The sequence below is a fragment of the Phaethon lepturus genome, unplaced genomic scaffold, assembly GCF_000687285.1.
Source record: "Phaethon lepturus isolate BGI_N335 unplaced genomic scaffold, ASM68728v1 scaffold30180, whole genome shotgun sequence".
Lineage (NCBI taxonomy): Eukaryota > Metazoa > Chordata > Aves > Phaethontiformes > Phaethontidae > Phaethon > Phaethon lepturus.
Genome location: NW_010514909.1, coordinates 50,671 through 67,805, shown reverse-complemented (window position 1 = coordinate 67,805; position 17,135 = coordinate 50,671). Strand labels below are relative to the sequence as shown.

General features: G+C 42.8%; 1 protein-coding gene across 1 annotated transcript in view; it reads right to left on the bottom strand.

The window, feature by feature from the left end:
• CDHR1 (cadherin-related family member 1) overlaps positions 1-16,916 on the bottom strand; it is a 44,811-nt gene extending 27,895 nt beyond the window's left edge. The window contains exons 1-8 of the mRNA XM_010294298.1: positions 16,747-16,916; positions 15,884-15,979; positions 7,102-7,247; positions 6,208-6,258; positions 4,783-4,872; positions 4,187-4,273; positions 2,356-2,472; positions 526-669 (exon numbers count right to left, since the gene is read on the bottom strand). Coding sequence (XP_010292600.1) covers positions 526-669; positions 2,356-2,472; positions 4,187-4,273; positions 4,783-4,872; positions 6,208-6,258; positions 7,102-7,247; positions 15,884-15,979; positions 16,747-16,807 — 792 coding nt within the window. The 5' untranslated portion in view covers positions 16,808-16,916. The remainder of the gene's footprint in view (positions 1-525; positions 670-2,355; positions 2,473-4,186; positions 4,274-4,782; positions 4,873-6,207; positions 6,259-7,101; positions 7,248-15,883; positions 15,980-16,746) is intronic.
• Between the last annotated feature and the right edge of the window lie 219 nt (positions 16,917-17,135).

The following is a 17,135-nucleotide window of genomic DNA, read 5'->3' as shown; positions in this document are numbered from 1 at the left end:
TGGGGATGTCAGGATTGCTTCTCCCCAGATGATGTTCATGCGACAGCAAAGTCTAGAGCATTTGGGCGTAAATTCTCCCCATACCTTCCACAACCAGCTGTTGGTACCAGACTCATCAGCTAGAAAATAAAAGCATCATGAGACCACACAGCACAAACACTCAAAGGCTTCTAGCATGATGTGTTCAGGTGAGGTAACTGGCAACGTGCTTAAGCCTGCAGCCAAGTGCCTCTGCAGGTCTCAGGTACAGAAGAGCTCTTAGCCACTGCCCGGGCTTAGACCAACATAAATGGAGCAGAATCCTTTTTGACTTTAACAGCAGCAACAGGAAGCCTTGCATGGTAAATTTGCAATGGATGTAAATAAGAACAAGTTTGAGATTTGGTCAGCTCATTTCATGTAGGAGTCAAATCAGAGTTTAGGTCCCAGCTTCCAATAAAGCCTATGCTAGAAATCATAGGGCCATCTTGACTGAGATATCACAAGATTGCACTTGTTCTTCTACATGCAAAAACCAGCACTTACTGCGAGTGTATCCTCATAGACATATCCATAGTAGGGAGTCCCAATGAACATGGGCGGAGTGTCCTGAACATCCTCCACATTGACAGTAACTGTTGTTGTGGCTGAAAACACTTTGTTGTCTCCCCTGAGCTTCCCACCACCATCCTAGAGGAGAAGTCATCATCAGATCCAACTGCTGAAACATGTCCGCGAATCAGCTTATGGCATTGCATGCACCTCATAAGCCTTCAGAAGCAGAGTCCCAGGAACCGCTTCTCTCTCTCAACACACAGATTAATCTCTGCTGCCCTATTCCCTTCTCCTTTCCATTTGTCCTGCTCCCTCTCTGATTAGGAAGACAGTTTGCAGTGTCTCAGAGGTAATTTCTTATATTAAAAGTGGTTGTGCCAATATATGCAGTCATACATGATCTTTTATCAATAATACAGGGGACAGGAAATGCAAGTTTTTTGTGGGGAAAAAAGAATGCTAGAAATTGATGCAAAAATTTAGTGACTAAGGTCTATAGCTTTTCATCCCACATATAGTCTTATCATAAATACAAGACAAGGCACAGTAGTAAGGTAGTGCATTTCTAGAGGGAAATTAAACAGCACACATGATCAAAGTCTCCTAGGGACTCTTAGGTGATAAACTGAAAGCACAGAGGAGCTGTGCAGCCAAGAACTGTTGGATACCCACAGTGTATAAGCAGTCTGTGGAGACCTGACTACAATCAACTCTGTGCTACTGATACAGCAGAGCCAATTAGAAAGATGACTCGCAATTTCAGAAGCTTTTAACACTCTTGGTCTCAGAGCACCGGCTGGAGGTCAGTAGTCGTGCTGATGTATAAGAGCATGAATTGTTCAGCATGTCTGCTGTACCAGCTCTAAAACTTCAGTTTTTTTCAAGATATATGCTCATTTTTTCCCCCCTTACTGCCCCAAAGGCAGCATTTAAGCCAAATTTTGTTACTTCTCCTCAAATGAACCCTGGCTAAATAAATACACAAAAAGATCAGTACGTTTTTCATAAAACATGAGAAAATCAAAGTCCCCATAAATAGCAGCAAAGTCATCCTCTTTCCACCCATGCGAGTCTGCATGTGTGACAGGTCCCCACAGGATCCTGAGAGACTTTACTTCAGAATCCATAAACTTTCAATGCCCGTTATGAATCCTCAGCTGTGCCACAGGCGCAGCACTGCTGAGAATGACAGTGGCAAGAAGGGATGTGCTGCAGTATTTGCGGGATTTGAATAAGCTCCTGCCACAAAGCAGCAGAGAAGTGAAAGAAAGAAACATCCACAGATATTTCCAGAAAAGTCCGTCACTTGTGCTGTACTGGGTCCAGCTATGCCCTGTGTTTTACTGTGGCTAATGACTGTGACCCACACTGCCTGCCTGCCAGGGGTTTGCCCTTCTTGTGGTAGGGCCATGCCCCGGGCAGCGTGAGGGAGCCTGGGGCACCTGCATTTGCCCAAAGGCTGATGGCTTCTTGAATTTAGGGCTGCATACACCAGCCCTTCACTCCCAGGTCACTCTCAAAACAGACAGGTGACTTTCTGCAGTGGGGCTCACTATCCTGGGACTGGGGCTTGAATGAAATGTGGGAAACCCACTCCCAAATGTCTCCAGATGTTGTTCAGCAGCAGACACCGTTCACCTTTCCTCCCTCACTTTTCCATGTCACCCTTCACACCTCCAGATGTTACAGAGGGAGTGACTGCTGCCTCAAGGTTATGCTTCATGTTTCAGCAACCCTTTAAATCACACTTGTATTCAAACCAATCAGTGCTACTCAAATACACCCCTCCCACCTCCTCTAGTTTCAGAAAAAGCTTTATACCTTGGCTATGACAACGACAAAATGTGTTCTTGATTTCTCATAGTCCAGGGTGACCCCTGTTTTGATGCGCAGGACACCACTGTGACGGTCGATTGTAAACTTATTAGCATGGATGTTCTAGAAGAAAAGACGAAACAGCAAGACATTACAGGTATGGAAATAAGATTGCCACAGGGATTCATCTTTTATTTCATTTACTAAGGGAAAAGACTAGAATAATGATATGGTTTGGGTGAATAATGTATTTGATGAATTTCACCTCTGTGTGTTTATGAACAATTCATGAACCAACCAAAGCCTCTCATTATTCAGAATAAATCAATTACCTGCAATGTAGATTTTTTTAATCTTTCAGTATTTCATTGTGAAATCTTAAACTTTGGTTAACACAGTTCATTGCATGGAAAGAAGTAGGGAGGCTTAACAGGAAAAAAAAGATGAAGGGAAAAGGAAGAAGAAAAAAGGTGTTTAAAAGTTCTACTAGCTAAAAAAAAAGCACAAAGTTTGCATGCATAGATTATTGTCTATTAATAGAGTGGTGTTTTGGTGGTTTTTGTGATATACAAATAAAACTTAAAAGACATCTGATTTCCAAAAAGGCCTAAAAAAATGTCTCCTTCCATTCTTCTGGACTGGAGATATCTATAAACACACCTCCGTTTGGGTGTCCATACACAATGGCCACTGTCAAATAATCTTGGCCTTTTCAGTAGATGTCACCACCTGCCTACATCAGACTTCTGGAAAGACTTTCTGTGCAACCTGGTAATTCCCAGAGATTGTGCCAAAAGACATGGCAACACTTTTTCAACAGATACACATATTTAGTAATCTTTTTGCCACACAAACATATTGACTAGACATAGAAGTTTGAAATTACTGTTCTTTGGCTTCATAGTCTATCATGTTACTGGAAAAAGCCCTGTGCAAAATCGAATCCTGCACATGTTATTTTTTAAATGGATCATAGTTGGTGAAATCAAAACTAAATTTCAACGAGGCACTCAAGGTGTTCTTTCACAGTATGCCCAATCTCTTAACAGGATTAGCTTTACTGCTATGTAAATATCCCCCAACTTGTTTCCATATTTATATCCAAACTAAATATTGCAACAAACTGGTTTTGGTTTTTTTTTGTGTTTTTTTTTTTTTTTTTCCTGTTGCCTTTTGAATAAGGGGAACAGCAGCTAATCTGAATGAAGCTTCTTGTAGGAAGAAGGAATTGGAAGGATATAATGCAAAAAGTTGCCTTTTCAGCATGCAGAAGGTCTGTAATACAGAAATTCAGCTTTAAGTACAAAGCCCTTTCTGTTCTTCACCAGTGGGCAATACCTGAAAGGCTGGTTTCAAGCAGGCATGGCTTTGTCAGTGAGAAGACTTAGTACCTTGTATTTCACACTGTGATCCAGGTCTCAGTTATGTACCAGCCTGCTACGCTGAAGTGCACATTTGGGTTTCCAGTGCATTTTGCTTTCTAGAGAAAGCTATTTCATGCTTTAGAAAACCTATATGCATACAAGATTACAAGTTAAGACTTGCTCTCCCCATCACTCCAAAGAAAGGGACAATAAGAGCCCTGCCACGAGGAGTCCTACTGGCAAGCATCGGAGTGACAGTGGCAACTCCAGCTCCTCCTTCTGCCTGCTGGACTGCACTTGGCTGCTCATAATCAGACAGTATCTATTTTGTCAATGCTTGTTTTATTGTGCACAGTACAAAATTGGTCCTACAGACACTAGTAGCAGGCTCAACCCTCAAAATCTTTTTTAACCTGATTTCTGAGATCTCAGTAAATGAGAGATGATTTTTGAAGCTATAGGTAATACCTTACCTGCAAGAAGTAGGTGATACTTCCTCCAGAACCCGTGTCTTTGTCCACTGCCTCGATCTTAAAGATACTACTGCCGGAGGGAGTGTTCTGTGACCAGAAAGAGTTAACAGAGTCACACAGCAATGGAAAGCCAGGCAAGTTAGAAGAAATGAAAAATGAGCATGCAAGGAGGCATAAAAAGAGACTGATGGTAGAAAGAATATAAATGCATTGAGGGAAACAAAGGGCAGAAAGAAAAAAGGGAAGAGATTAAAAATTGAGGAAACTAGAGAAGAACAAAAAGGAAGAAAACTTTTTGGAATAAAAATGACAGGAAATCTAAGCTAGGACAGAGTGCATCCTGTTTCCACTGAAGTAAGTTCTAAAAATTCCCCAAAAACACCAAACTCCTAAAAATACCTTGGAGCTTAGCCACAGAACAGCACACCTTAAGTACCTACAGACTTACTCCCTAAATTTACAGTGAATATTAAATAGCTACCCAAATCCCAAAAGAATGCAAGTCCTGCACATCATCTTATTTTACTGAAAATGTACTAGCTCCTCTTTACATCCTATTGAAATATACTTCCAGTATGCAAAGGGACTTCACCAACCTCTGGGACATGGACTATGTAAGGTGTATTGATGAACTCTGGGCTCTCATCATTAGCATCCATTACAAGGATCCTGACTTTTTCGGAAACCTGGAGTAGAATATGAAGAACGTATTATGACACAAGCTTATTTTCAACATGTACCTGTTCATTTGTCTACTAAGGTGTAGTCAAAGGCAATAAAAAATTATGTGGCAATAGAATATCTTTGCACTACCAAAACTGAGGACATAAAATAAAATACAGAAAACCCCATAATGGAGGAATTTGCTTTTTGGAGAACACCCAGATATCTCCAACCTAAACAGAGAGTCTCAGAGTACTTTATAAATTACAGATCAGAGCTAATTTTCAAAAGTCTTTCTTCTTCTCTATGGCATTCAAGATACCGTGATATATTTTACGACAATACATAAGAGACTTTAAAAGTTGGTACCTGACAGCCAAGAGCATTCATTAATGCCTCATTTGATATCACAATGCTAGGTTAATAGCATGCATAACTTGAATGCAGAAATGCATGCTACTAATACATAACAACTCATCTTGAACAAAATATGCGTACGCTTTCTAAAAATACAGAAGCAAACATATTTGACCAGCAAAACTTCACAGTTGTTGGCAAGTGGACATGTGGATGTGATCCCATTATTTCCTATTTACAGAGGTTGCCAGGGCAGTTGTGCCTGTAGGGTGCTGGCACCTCCCAAACATTTGTCGCAGTAATCTCAATTAATTTGAGGTGAGGAAGAGCTCTAGAGTCTTGTGGGCAGTCAGAGGGCCCCACTTTTGTGGCATCTCTACTGATGAAGCCCAGGTGCTCTTATTGGCAGACTAATATCCTGGCTCTGACAGCATCTGTCTGTAAACTGAAAATGACAAGGAAATTTGTACGATTTGTAGGATTGGATGCTTGTGCAATGCCTCAGAGCAGTCTTTAATGATTAGATGTGATCAAAGCTTTATTAAACAGCAGACAAGAAAACCCCCACCACCTTAGCATAAGCAAATCTTCTTAATGTCCATGCTAGAAAAACGCTGCGGGGCTGGAAGGACAGTCAGCTCTTGGGTGTCCAACACTAGCTCCTATAAAGTCATACATTTCTCCAAAAAGCCTCCAGATCTTTCTTTGGAATGAATCCTTCTGAGCTGACAGTGAAGCTTCATAGGAAGCTGCTGTAATTCTGCAGGCCACTAAGTCAGTCTTTCAGCTCACACTACATTGTAATTATCCTTAAATAGGTGAGCAAGGAGCTGCAGTGACACCTGAGTTGCTGGGAGTTCAGTGGCTCTTGAAACAGGAGGTAAGACTCTAATGAGATTATACTTTCTGATAAAATGAGATAGTCCATATAAGGTAATTTAATAGGAAGATATATGTGGGGACAGACAGTTTGACAAGCTACAGCACAATTAAATACTTACTGTACTGAGGCCATCTGAAATACTAACAATAACTTCAATCTCATCTTCCTTCTGTAAACCAAGAAAATTCCTTTGTTAGAGAGATGGTGTTTGCCCTGATTGGAAAAGAGACTGCAAATTTAAATGTGTCTCAGCAGGTAGATGAAAGTAACAACTAACACCACAAAGCAATCACAGCAGAGGCTAGGAAGACCCCTCAGAGGCTCCAGCTGAGAGGTCCTTGGACTTTGTGTGTCAAGAAATGGTTGGTCTGTGAATCCCTGTTGTCCTGTAAAGTGCTAGTGAAAAATCAGTCATCTTTTTCAAGAAATACTCTCTAAGAAGGCACGATTGGTTCAAAATTGTTCTGTCTCAGTATACAGTATTTTGAAGGGTTTACTAAGTACTGTGTACCCTTCCCTACAAAGGAGACATGAAGGGTTCAGTGCCTGTGTTCCCAGAATAAAGCTGCCTTTAGGCCACTATTGCTGGTAACATCTTTAACCCGCATGGTTACACATGGGCTAAAGGTCTGTGATATAACTAGGGAAGTGTCCTGGAACACCGCTTACACAAATCTCTGCTTCCTCCTAATGACAGAAGAGTCCCCTGTCTGAGGATTAGAGCACTGTAACTGCTTCATAACTCTTGATGGGTTGCAGGTGGCGGAAGATAGGAATAAAGAGTAAACTTTTGGGAAAAGCTGGACAGACAGCTGCCGAAAAATTTGATAGCAGTGTCTGTGTTGCAAGCCAACTGGAAAACAATGTGATGGGTGAAGTATAATGTCTCAGAATTGCAAAGTATATTAGATGTTTCAGGGGCAAATAAGTTGGCATTGTCCCTCAAGGCCACAGATCAAATTAAACTGAAGGAAATTCCATGAACACACAGAGTGGTACCATTTCACTGTACCTCTCTGTCAAGCTCCTCGATCAGCGTAACATTTCCAAGATTCTTGTCAACAGAAAAGTAGCGTCTTGATCCAGCTTCATAGGCCAGGTCGTATGTCACAGGATCTCCTTCTGGATCAGTTCCGTTCAGAGTGTACACATGGGTACCTGAAAAATTGGCATTAAACAGCATTTCCCTGTGGTTACTTCAATCAGTGAATATTTCACTGGTCTGTTCCTTAGGAATTTAGCGCCCCTGCGGGAGGCAAAGCTTTTGTGAATCAAACCCACTTACTAGGAAATACGGGTAAGTAGACAGTTCGATAGTCCTGATTGCCACTTTTTAGCCTACTGGTTAAACAGAGTTTATCAGTACTAGTTCCTCTCACTTCAGGCCCTTTCCTGTGGAACCGCACCTAGATCAATACTGTTCACATCACAGAGTTTACATAGATGACAAGCTCTTGACTAACTCTCATCCCAGGACAGTCAGAAGCAATGCTGTTGTACAGCTGTGTGACAATCTCAGCAGTACCAAAAGGCCCTCACACAACTCTGCTCTATGGGAACAACTGAATTGCAAACTAGCAGGCAGAGAATCTGGCAGCTGAAGGCAGCACTCCCACAGGACTGGACCCAGGCTCCGAAGCTCAGGGGATGCAAGGACATTTGCAGACTTTTCCACTTTCAGAACTAATAGATGCAAAAGTCTTCTTTCCTACTTTGCTCCTCCTCGTTACCCCACTCTCATTAAATTCTCTACTTAACACACCCACTCATGCGCATGCCAATGAATAAATTCTCTAAATTCATCAATGTATTTCTTTAACAAGCTGGAGAAAGAAATCGTTATTTCTATTTTTAAACATTTGAGAAGTTGGTGCCAGTTTTTCCAGTAAACTGACTTTGTTTATTAGAAGTGATACTTCCTGGGGGAGTTATAACACCCACGCTTTCAAAATATGGTGATGGTTTATTAGTATTATTTTTTTAAACTTGCATGCCTGTCATTCTACAGCGCATTAATATCTTCATCCAAATAACTTCAAACACTTTACATATATCAGTTAACTGAGCCTGAAATCTAAAACACTGTTGTTTTCTTCCAATCTGCTGTGCCTCGGGTATGTTACCTGAGATATCAAAGTTGCAGAGATTCGAAACAGAAACTCTGCTTTACACCTAAGTTCTCTGCACTGGAAATACTGTAGCCCAGTGACTCACTGGTTAGTAGTGAGTTTTGCTTGTGCATGGGACACAGAGAAATGATGGAAGGAACCCTGCTAAGAAAGCATCAAGAAAGAAGACTGTTAAAGGGAACCCAGAAGACTAAACTACTCTCACTCTGAGTTTGAGACATTTTTAATTCTGTACTCAAAAGTCATAATGTTTTCCTCATATCCTCTCTGCAGTGTTGTTTTTTAGTAACCATAAGCTTCTGTTGAGAGCTTTGGTTGATTTCCTGCCCCCAGCACTGACAGGTCAGCTTCTTGAATATTTCCTCAGTTTGCAATGCAACCTTTTGCTCCTCATTTGCTTACTCCTTGCCATGCAAATCGTGAAGCAAACAGATCAGTGGGCTTAATCCACATGCAACATCCAGGCATCAGCGGTGATATTCAGAAAACATGGCTGTCTTCTTTGCATAGCAGAAGATTATGCCAAGTCATGTGGGATCTGTGCTTACTTATGAGTAAGCTCTCTTATGATAATTACCAGGGCAATATTTGGGCAACTTTGTACAGAAAAATGTTCACACTGCAATAACCAATGGGCCCACAGGAGCACAAACAACAGACCATATCACAAGTTGGGTCAGCGAGCCAACAAATAGTCAAGATTTGCAAAGCACATTCACAAAACTACAACACACTTTCCACATTTTTCTTAGACTTTTCCCACAAAACAGAATAGAAAATAGCAACACATCTGTAACTGAGATCCCCAAAAGTTATTAGAGAAGGACAATGAGCGGTATTGATAAGACACTTCTCTGACTGTAGCAGCTGAACTGTGTAAGTATGAAGAAACGCAGGGAGAGGAATAAACTGGGGCTGATATAAAATAGTGTCCTGAAAGGACACCTGCCTCCTTATAAAGCGCAATAGACAGCTATATCAAGAGACAGAAATTTCAAGACTCTTGAAAATCCTACAGCACCAGCACTGAATGCATTTATTCTTGTTTTTCGAAAGCTGTGTCTTAATATCACAGCTGGGCCCACATGGAGAATTCAGGTGACAATTGTCAGCATATCACCGACATCATTATCAACACAGTGCTTTTCTTCAGCCTTTTTCAGTCATCAGAAGTTTTTACTTCTTAGTTGCTTTTCTGCCCTCTTCACTTTTCCTGTCCTTTCCACTTTATATACTGCTGGCTGTCCTGCCTGTTTCTAGCTTGTGCGGATGTCTGCAGAAGCTGCTGAGCAGCGCTGCCTGTGCAGTGGAGAAACAGGATGGACACAACTCACGTTTGGGGTGTCTCAGAGCCTGCGGGCAACAACCAGGTACATGGTTGAGGGCTGTGACTGCGGCTGCCCCGAACTATCAACGGTGGTAGTACATGAACTGCAAACCATTCCTCAGGGATCGCAGGACATGTGCTAGAGAAGAATAGACTGTGAAAGTTCTTTGAACCTGGCCTTGTTCTTCCAATCTTACAAATTTCTCCCCTACATTTTCTAGGAATTTTCTTGCTGATAAATGGGAAAAGCAACATTGGTATCAGTACAGACTGAGATTACTGAGGTTTCTGAGCAAGTTATGAAGGACATCATTGATCTTTACACTGGACTGTTTGCTTCCTAGCTAAAGCTGATGCTTCTTCATTTTTCATAATACAGGACACTGTGTGCCATTTAAATTGGATTGTGGATCAAAATTTCTTTTCTAGATCATTCTAATTCCTAATTTTGCCTGAATTGTAATTTCACTGCATAATACTCTGCATATCATTAACACCCAAGGAACACTTCTCAGCACAGTGTTAATGCCAATTAAAAATCTCCTCTCAGTGTGCTGCCTCCACTTGCTGAAAAGGAAATAAATGAAAACAACAGCTAAAATCTTATCAGTGAGTACCAAGTGAACAGCCTCTCCCTGTCAGAAAGATAAGGGAACAGAAGAGTCTGTACCTGGGGATATGGCAAATGCCACGTAAGGGCCCCAGCTGGAAGAGCTGGATGCTCCAAGTACCTAGGGTATGGTGCAGCAGGCGGGGATGGGAAGCCCTGGGGAGCTGCACGCTGGTCCTTGCTACGGCTGCTTCCCAGAAGCCATGCCAGGCTTTCACTTCGCTTTCCTATTCCATCTTAAAAGTCATTTTCCCTGCCACTCAGGGTGAATAGCTGTCCCATGATGCCATTGCTCCATTTTATTCCATTTCTGACTTAAATTTATTCATGACCAGCCTCTGTCCATGTGTACTGGGGCTGGTTTTGCCCTCTCGCTGAAGACATACTCTCCCTCTCCGCTGTGCAACACTCAGCAATCAAATCCCCTCCCTGACAAGTTAAACAAGCCAAGAACATTTTGGAGTCATGCTCAGTCCCCCCATTGCCCTTTACCACCACAGCTGAAGTCTGTTAACAAGATGCTGAGAGGGACATCTATGGCCATGCTCCCAGGACAGGACACTTCTGTTCCCAATGTCACAGCAAAGACCACCTCACCTGGCGTTACATGCCTGCTCTCCACCTGTCTCAGCCAAAGGCCCACTTCCCCACCAGGAAAGGTGATGGACAGTTAATGCAAAGCCTACAGATAGCTTTTTTACCCTCCAAGCTCACCCCAAGCAAACAGGAGCTCAGGCTCCTGGAGGACATGGACCACACACTGAGATTGTCTCAAAAACGGCTCCTTTCCCATTCACTACCAGCTCCTGCTCCTTCCTGAGCATTCCCAAGTGACACCCGCTCCCTCCCTGCACCCCAGCACACCACACTGGCTGGCAAAGCAGAGCCATGGACAGGATTGGCAGCCCAAAAGCCATGGCTGCTACAACAGCAACCGTAACAGACCCCGCAGCTGCAAGCCCCTACAGTGAGGAGAGGGGAGTATGGCTGCAAGTGCTCAGCTTGGGGCCCAAACACCATGCCATGGACAGCAGCAGTGTGTCCCCACAGCAGCCACAGCAACCAAACCCCAAGGAGAAGACATTTGAGGGCAATTTTCTGATGTATCTGCGGTTTCTGTTAGAAGAATAAAAACAAAAGCAAAGGCTGTAACACCTGCGAGTCCTCAGTGCATCTCTGTGCAGTGCTCTGCTTTACAGAGGGACTAATTTTGTGCAGTGTTAGCTCTGCTGCAGTGATGCAGAAGGCAGGCTGTGTTTAACAGCTTTGTTCTTGTTTCTGCAGAAAGTTGAATATTTTTGTACTTTCAAAAAAATTTAACGTTTCTCAAATCGTCTGAATGTGAGGTATTGGTGGGTTCTCTAGAGTTCAAGACACAGCTTGTGCTAAATTGCCCATGTCTCTGTCCTTTCTAGTCCAACAGGAACTATCATTTAAAAAAGAAGCATGTTAATTCTTTCACTCGCATATTTTTTGTCACAAGGACAGCTGGAAATAAATTGTGGGCAGAAAAAATTCCTTGCAGGTTCAGCTACTATGCCTGTGGCAGATGAAATACAGAAACACATAGAGAGATGGCAGAGCACCAGGGTGCAATCGCTGAGCGCTGAAGGAAGGACCAGGAAACACATTAGCAGGGACTCTTACCAGTTTGGAGAGCATCAGTTAGATCAGTTAGGGTGATAGAAACAGGGAAGGAATGATGGGTACCACAGGGAACAAGAGGGCTCTCCACAGCCAGCTGTGAATGGTGGGAAGAAACAAGACCAGGAGCATGTAGGAACAACAGGGTGAGCTGAAGGATGGAGGGACCTGAAGTGGTCAGTCAGCCAGTGGTAGGTAGCTAGCAGCCACTGCAAATAGGCTTTTAATGGGGGCAATGCATACTTGGGGGCATGGGGAAAAACAGAAAGGAAAAATGCAAGGATGAGAGGCATGCAAAGGTCTCCAGAGTACCCATGGTACTTGGGCTTCAAGAAAGTAATGAATTTAGGCCTTCTGAGTATGCTTCAATCTCTTGGTCTGTAGCTGTTCTCAGTCCCCACTATGAGGGCTTACAGGGATTAATGAGGTAAGATGAAACAAACAACCTGAAATAGCATCCCACACATGCCTTAAGACCTCAATTAGGAGCACACGTACATCTTGTATATACACAAGCAATGCTTTGCAAAGAGCTAATCACCCACCTGCCCTGCCAAACAGCCACACAACCTGCAACTGCTATTGCAGTTCTAACTTCCCATTCTTCTTTAATCTGGCACTGGAAGGGGCTCCTGTTCTTACGTCAAGGGGTCTCATGCTCTGCAGCAATAAATGGGATCTGGAAATGTGCAGACACTTTCAATCTTTCACACAGAAATAGTATTTGCTCTTTTTATGATAACTTATGTCACAATGTATGTAACTTGTTACATTACAACTATCTGTAAATAAGCAAAATTGCAGAAAGGAAAAGAAGGTCAAGTTAAGGATGATATGAGAATGATAATGTGATTTTCTTGAATTTGATGCATTCATGCAGCTGCAGCACTGCAATTCCTCTTTCTACAGTCACGTAGAGACTCCATCATCTCCTTTTGGAGTTCCAAAATGTTGCAAGTCCCTTGCCTACGGATTCCTGGGAATATAACTAACACACACCACTTTGCCAACTGCTGTAAAATTCCAGGAGGTTTATTAAAACTGCTGTTCAGGGCATTGCTCAGATCAGACACTGGCTGCTGCCAAGAAAAGCATCCTGCCCATGACTCCAAGTTTTATGTAAGCACAGGGAAGACCTAATGGCAACATGCCCATTTTTGCAGCACCTAAGCCTGAATGAAGCCATCCAGAATCAAACATATGGAAGTTTTAATTCCCCTGTTTTGTCACTGATCATCCTGCTCAAACTGAAAGACAACTGCTGGAGCGTGGATGCTCAGCACTGCACGCAGACATGGGAGACCAGATTCCTTCCCCTTCTTCTGAAGCAGGTCACAGCAGAGGGCTGAAGAGTAATAGCCTCCTTTGCAGTGCAAGACCTGTCGCTGGGGCCACAGAAAAGGGCCAGCCTGGCAACTGTTTAGCATGGGCAGTGGATGAGCCCTCACTGAGCTGTGGCACAAACCTTTGACTGTAGTCTGATGCGAACACTGGTCCCTCTTGCTCTGCATGAAGCTGAATTGCACACCCAGCACTGCAGCACCGCAGTGCGGTGTCATTTGTGCCCTCCTCCAGGAGCCTCCTTACCAAAGCATCCCTGAGGAGTGGCTGTGCTGACGTGGGCGGTGGGTAGCTGCAGCAGTTTGCACTGAGCAAACCCCAAGCAGCCACGTCCCAAGGGAAATTCACAAAGTGCTTTCAGAAGAGAGGACCCTGCGGTACTCACAGCCTTTAGTAAAGGTGTCCTGGGAATTAGCCCAAAGAAGCTCCAGCAGCTGCATGGAAAGCTACCACATTTGGACTTCTCAAAAGTAAGGTCATCTCCCCCTTTCCCAAGGGTTTCTCTAGTCCCTTTGCAAAAGCCTAAACTTGACACCTCCTAATATTTCACCTCAGAGAAATGCTTTTGGTGGCCCCTTTGGAAATTTAAGCCAGAAGTTGCTTCTCTCCTGTCTTTTAAAGCACATTTATATAGCAGGTAGAAATATGAGCCAGGCAATGTAAGCACATTCTGGATGAAGTCAGTAGGCAGGAGGCACAGCAGCACTGAAGATGGAGCAGCTTGAGCTTTATCACTGCTGCAACCAAAGCATAAACCCTGCAGGGACCTTTACATACCTAGTCTGGTTGCTAATGTTACAAATGCACATGCAAAAGCCTATCACATAGTCGTCATTATTCTTACGCAGACTAGTTACAAGGATGCTAACACAAGCTCTGATCCCTCACACTGCTGTTTTGCTGTTGAGGCATGCACACTCTTCTTTTTAGCCTGGTGCCCCAGATCAGATGCACTGGGGCCCAGCACTGGACTATTACTCCTGTATTTTGCTGCTGCACGTGTGCTGTCATCTAAGACCATGCAGCACTGAGGTCCTGGTAGTAAGGACACTTTTGACTGTGTTGCGGCTCTGTGCCACCTTTAGCTCCCCGTGACCACACAGGTGGCTGGAGGCTCCCAGCGGTGGCAGGGAGAGGCTGACGCTCTGTAAACGTCTGCGAGCTGGCACCACACCAGAGGAGGGGAGTTTGATGGCAAGCGAATGAGTTGTACTGCCTGTGGTTTGAGTGGTGGAGTTGGCAACCACCACCCCAAACAAACTGAGTTGGGGTCCCATTTTGTGGCTATCTGGCATTACAAACCTTATCTACACTATTAGACAAGTGATTCCACTAGCTAATCTTAGACCAGGAATCAGCAGAGCTGTCCAGATCACCAAGACTGAGCAAGTATGGTTTCCATGTGAATCTGGGCAGAAGTACAGCAAAAATCACAGCTCCTTGGTCTCTCTCTGGCTTTTGCAAGTGCCAGTACATCACTGTTGGCCTTCAGCTGTGGTTTCCACTTAAGCTTGACTGAGCTTATAGCAAATCCCAGCTGCATCATAAGCAACCTCTTTTTAAGTTCATCGGATAGATGCATCACTTCTACACAATGAGCAGGGAAAGGAGAAGTCACTGCTTCCCAATCACCCTCTCCCCACCCCCTAGCAGGCCCGGTGTGGGTCTTGGCTGGCATTAACACCGCTGGGCCAGAAATGGAGACTTTGAGCAAACCCCAGGCAGCCGCTTCCCAAAGCAGTGAGTGACCCTGGTCATGTTTAGGAAGGCAAAGGTGGCAGCATTAGTCTTCCTGAGGAGGCTGTGCCCTCTGGATCCTTCCTTCACCCTCGTCTCCCCCAGCTGCCTAAGCCCTGGGAGGTGAGAGGTTTTGGGTGCACCCCTCCGCACAGCCATCTCTCTCCCCTATGCATGAGACAGCTAATAAACAGGTGCTCTGGTACTCAATTTGCAATAGCTACATGCTTTTCTGATTTAGCCTGTAAAAGCTACAGACAAAAAGAAGCAAATCCCAAACAAAACCTCAGTGCAATGTTTGAAGAAAAGGTGTTATTAATCACTGTAACATATTTTACATAAAATTTTTTAAATGTTAGGAAATTATTCCCCCCCTGAAAACATTGATTATAAATCACTTTTTGTTCTTATTTAATTTTTCTTAATGCAGCTACAGTTAAAAGAAGCTTAAATAGACCTGCCTCAAAACGCTGAAAGCTAAAAAATGTATCAATTTTTGATTTTTCAATAAACCAAAACTAAACCTGTTTAAAAAAACATCAGTTATTTAGACAAAGCAATTTTCACTCCAAGTAGAAACATTTTCTACCAGTTTTTACAGTAAACATGAAAAATGTGATAACTGTTTAAAGAAAATCATGCCTCTGTTACTTTTCAATGTACAGCCTGCTTTTACCAAGGCTGATAAAATTACTAGCAACTAGGCTTTCTTCTCCTTGGTAAGAATCGGTAAGAAACCCTTTACCAGCACAAATTTATTTCTGACCCCAAAGGCCTCCTCTGATGCTGTGAATAGATTGGTGGACCAAGAAAAGGGGAGCTAAAATTAATGTTTTAAATCACAGCTACAATTCAAATATGTCATTTTAAATTGAGGCCAATTAAAAGCTTTCGAGAAAAACATGTAAGACCACAGTATATAACAACAACCTACAAAAAATATGTTGCTAATCAGCAATCAGCAGATCCAGTTACACAATTTAAACATACTCATTTTAATACTGACCAACAGGTGTGTCCTCCGAAAGGCTGAGAAGTGCCATGTTCCCATTTGTGCTTCTGCCTCCATTATCAAAGAAATAGGGGGCATAATTTGCCTGAACTGCAATTAAAACAAAACAGAAGCCAAGGAAAAGCATTTTGTAGGTGTCAGTTATTTGTCTTTGTTACCTGACTCTCAGTAAACATGAGCTGTTTTGGGAATACTACGAATGCATAACATACCTAGTTGCTGCAATGAAATTTCAGAACTATATCTGTACAGTTATTTTTAATAAAATTACTTCTACATGCCACTGTGCTAATATTTACACAGCAGCAAATAAAGAGAGAGAGTATATGGGGGGGGAAAAAAGCACCAAACAACAGAATCAAATCAAGTAGTAGTATGTCTAAAAAAAAAATCTCAATCAGTTCCAGACAGTTTCATTGCAAAATTAACCTTTTCAGCTTGCAATGACGGTACATCTCTCCCCACTCTACACATGCAAGTCTGAAACTTTCCCAGTGCCTCGGTACCTTACCCAGTATTCTAAGCACATTCTGTCTTAAAATTATGCCTACTGCATGAGCAATTAGCCATAATTAAATAGTTACTTACTTGCTGCCAGACAACAGCAAACAAAGTTAAAAAAAAACAAGAAACAACAAATTAGTTGTCATTCGACTGACTGACTGCTACAGATTCAAAACAGCCCATTTGAAAAAAAACTCCAAATCTATAAACACAGAAAGTAACATTTGCACGGGGATTAGTTGCCAAGGAAAATATTTCAGGACAACATTGCCACATCAGTAAGGATTACTACAGGATTTAAGGTTATGCTTGTATCCTCCTATATTTTTAGTTAAAGTGATTATTGTACTCACCCAGGCAAACGTGCACCAAACTGAGAAAGAAGGAGGGGGTGAAATGCCTTACATGCTTCATCCCACCGAAAAAAGGGCCAATTTCTCTATATTTCAAGGGCTTGCTTGTTTTTTTTTTTTTCTCTCTGAAAGGTCCAGAAAAGTGTCCTTCAGACTGATGTAGTGGAGAAATGTGCAAGAGGCAGTTAACAGATGCTAAGATGTTAAGCGGATGACACGTCTTAATTTCTGAGGAATTTAAAGAAGCTCCTTCCTACCACCTAATTAGACCAATTACTTTGCAGGGAGCTGTGGGACTCATTTCTGAGACAAGATTTGGAGGAATGAATGTAACTATCACAGGTTCTGCTGTTAGTACTGTATTCGTGCTGTCCAAACACACAAGTCGG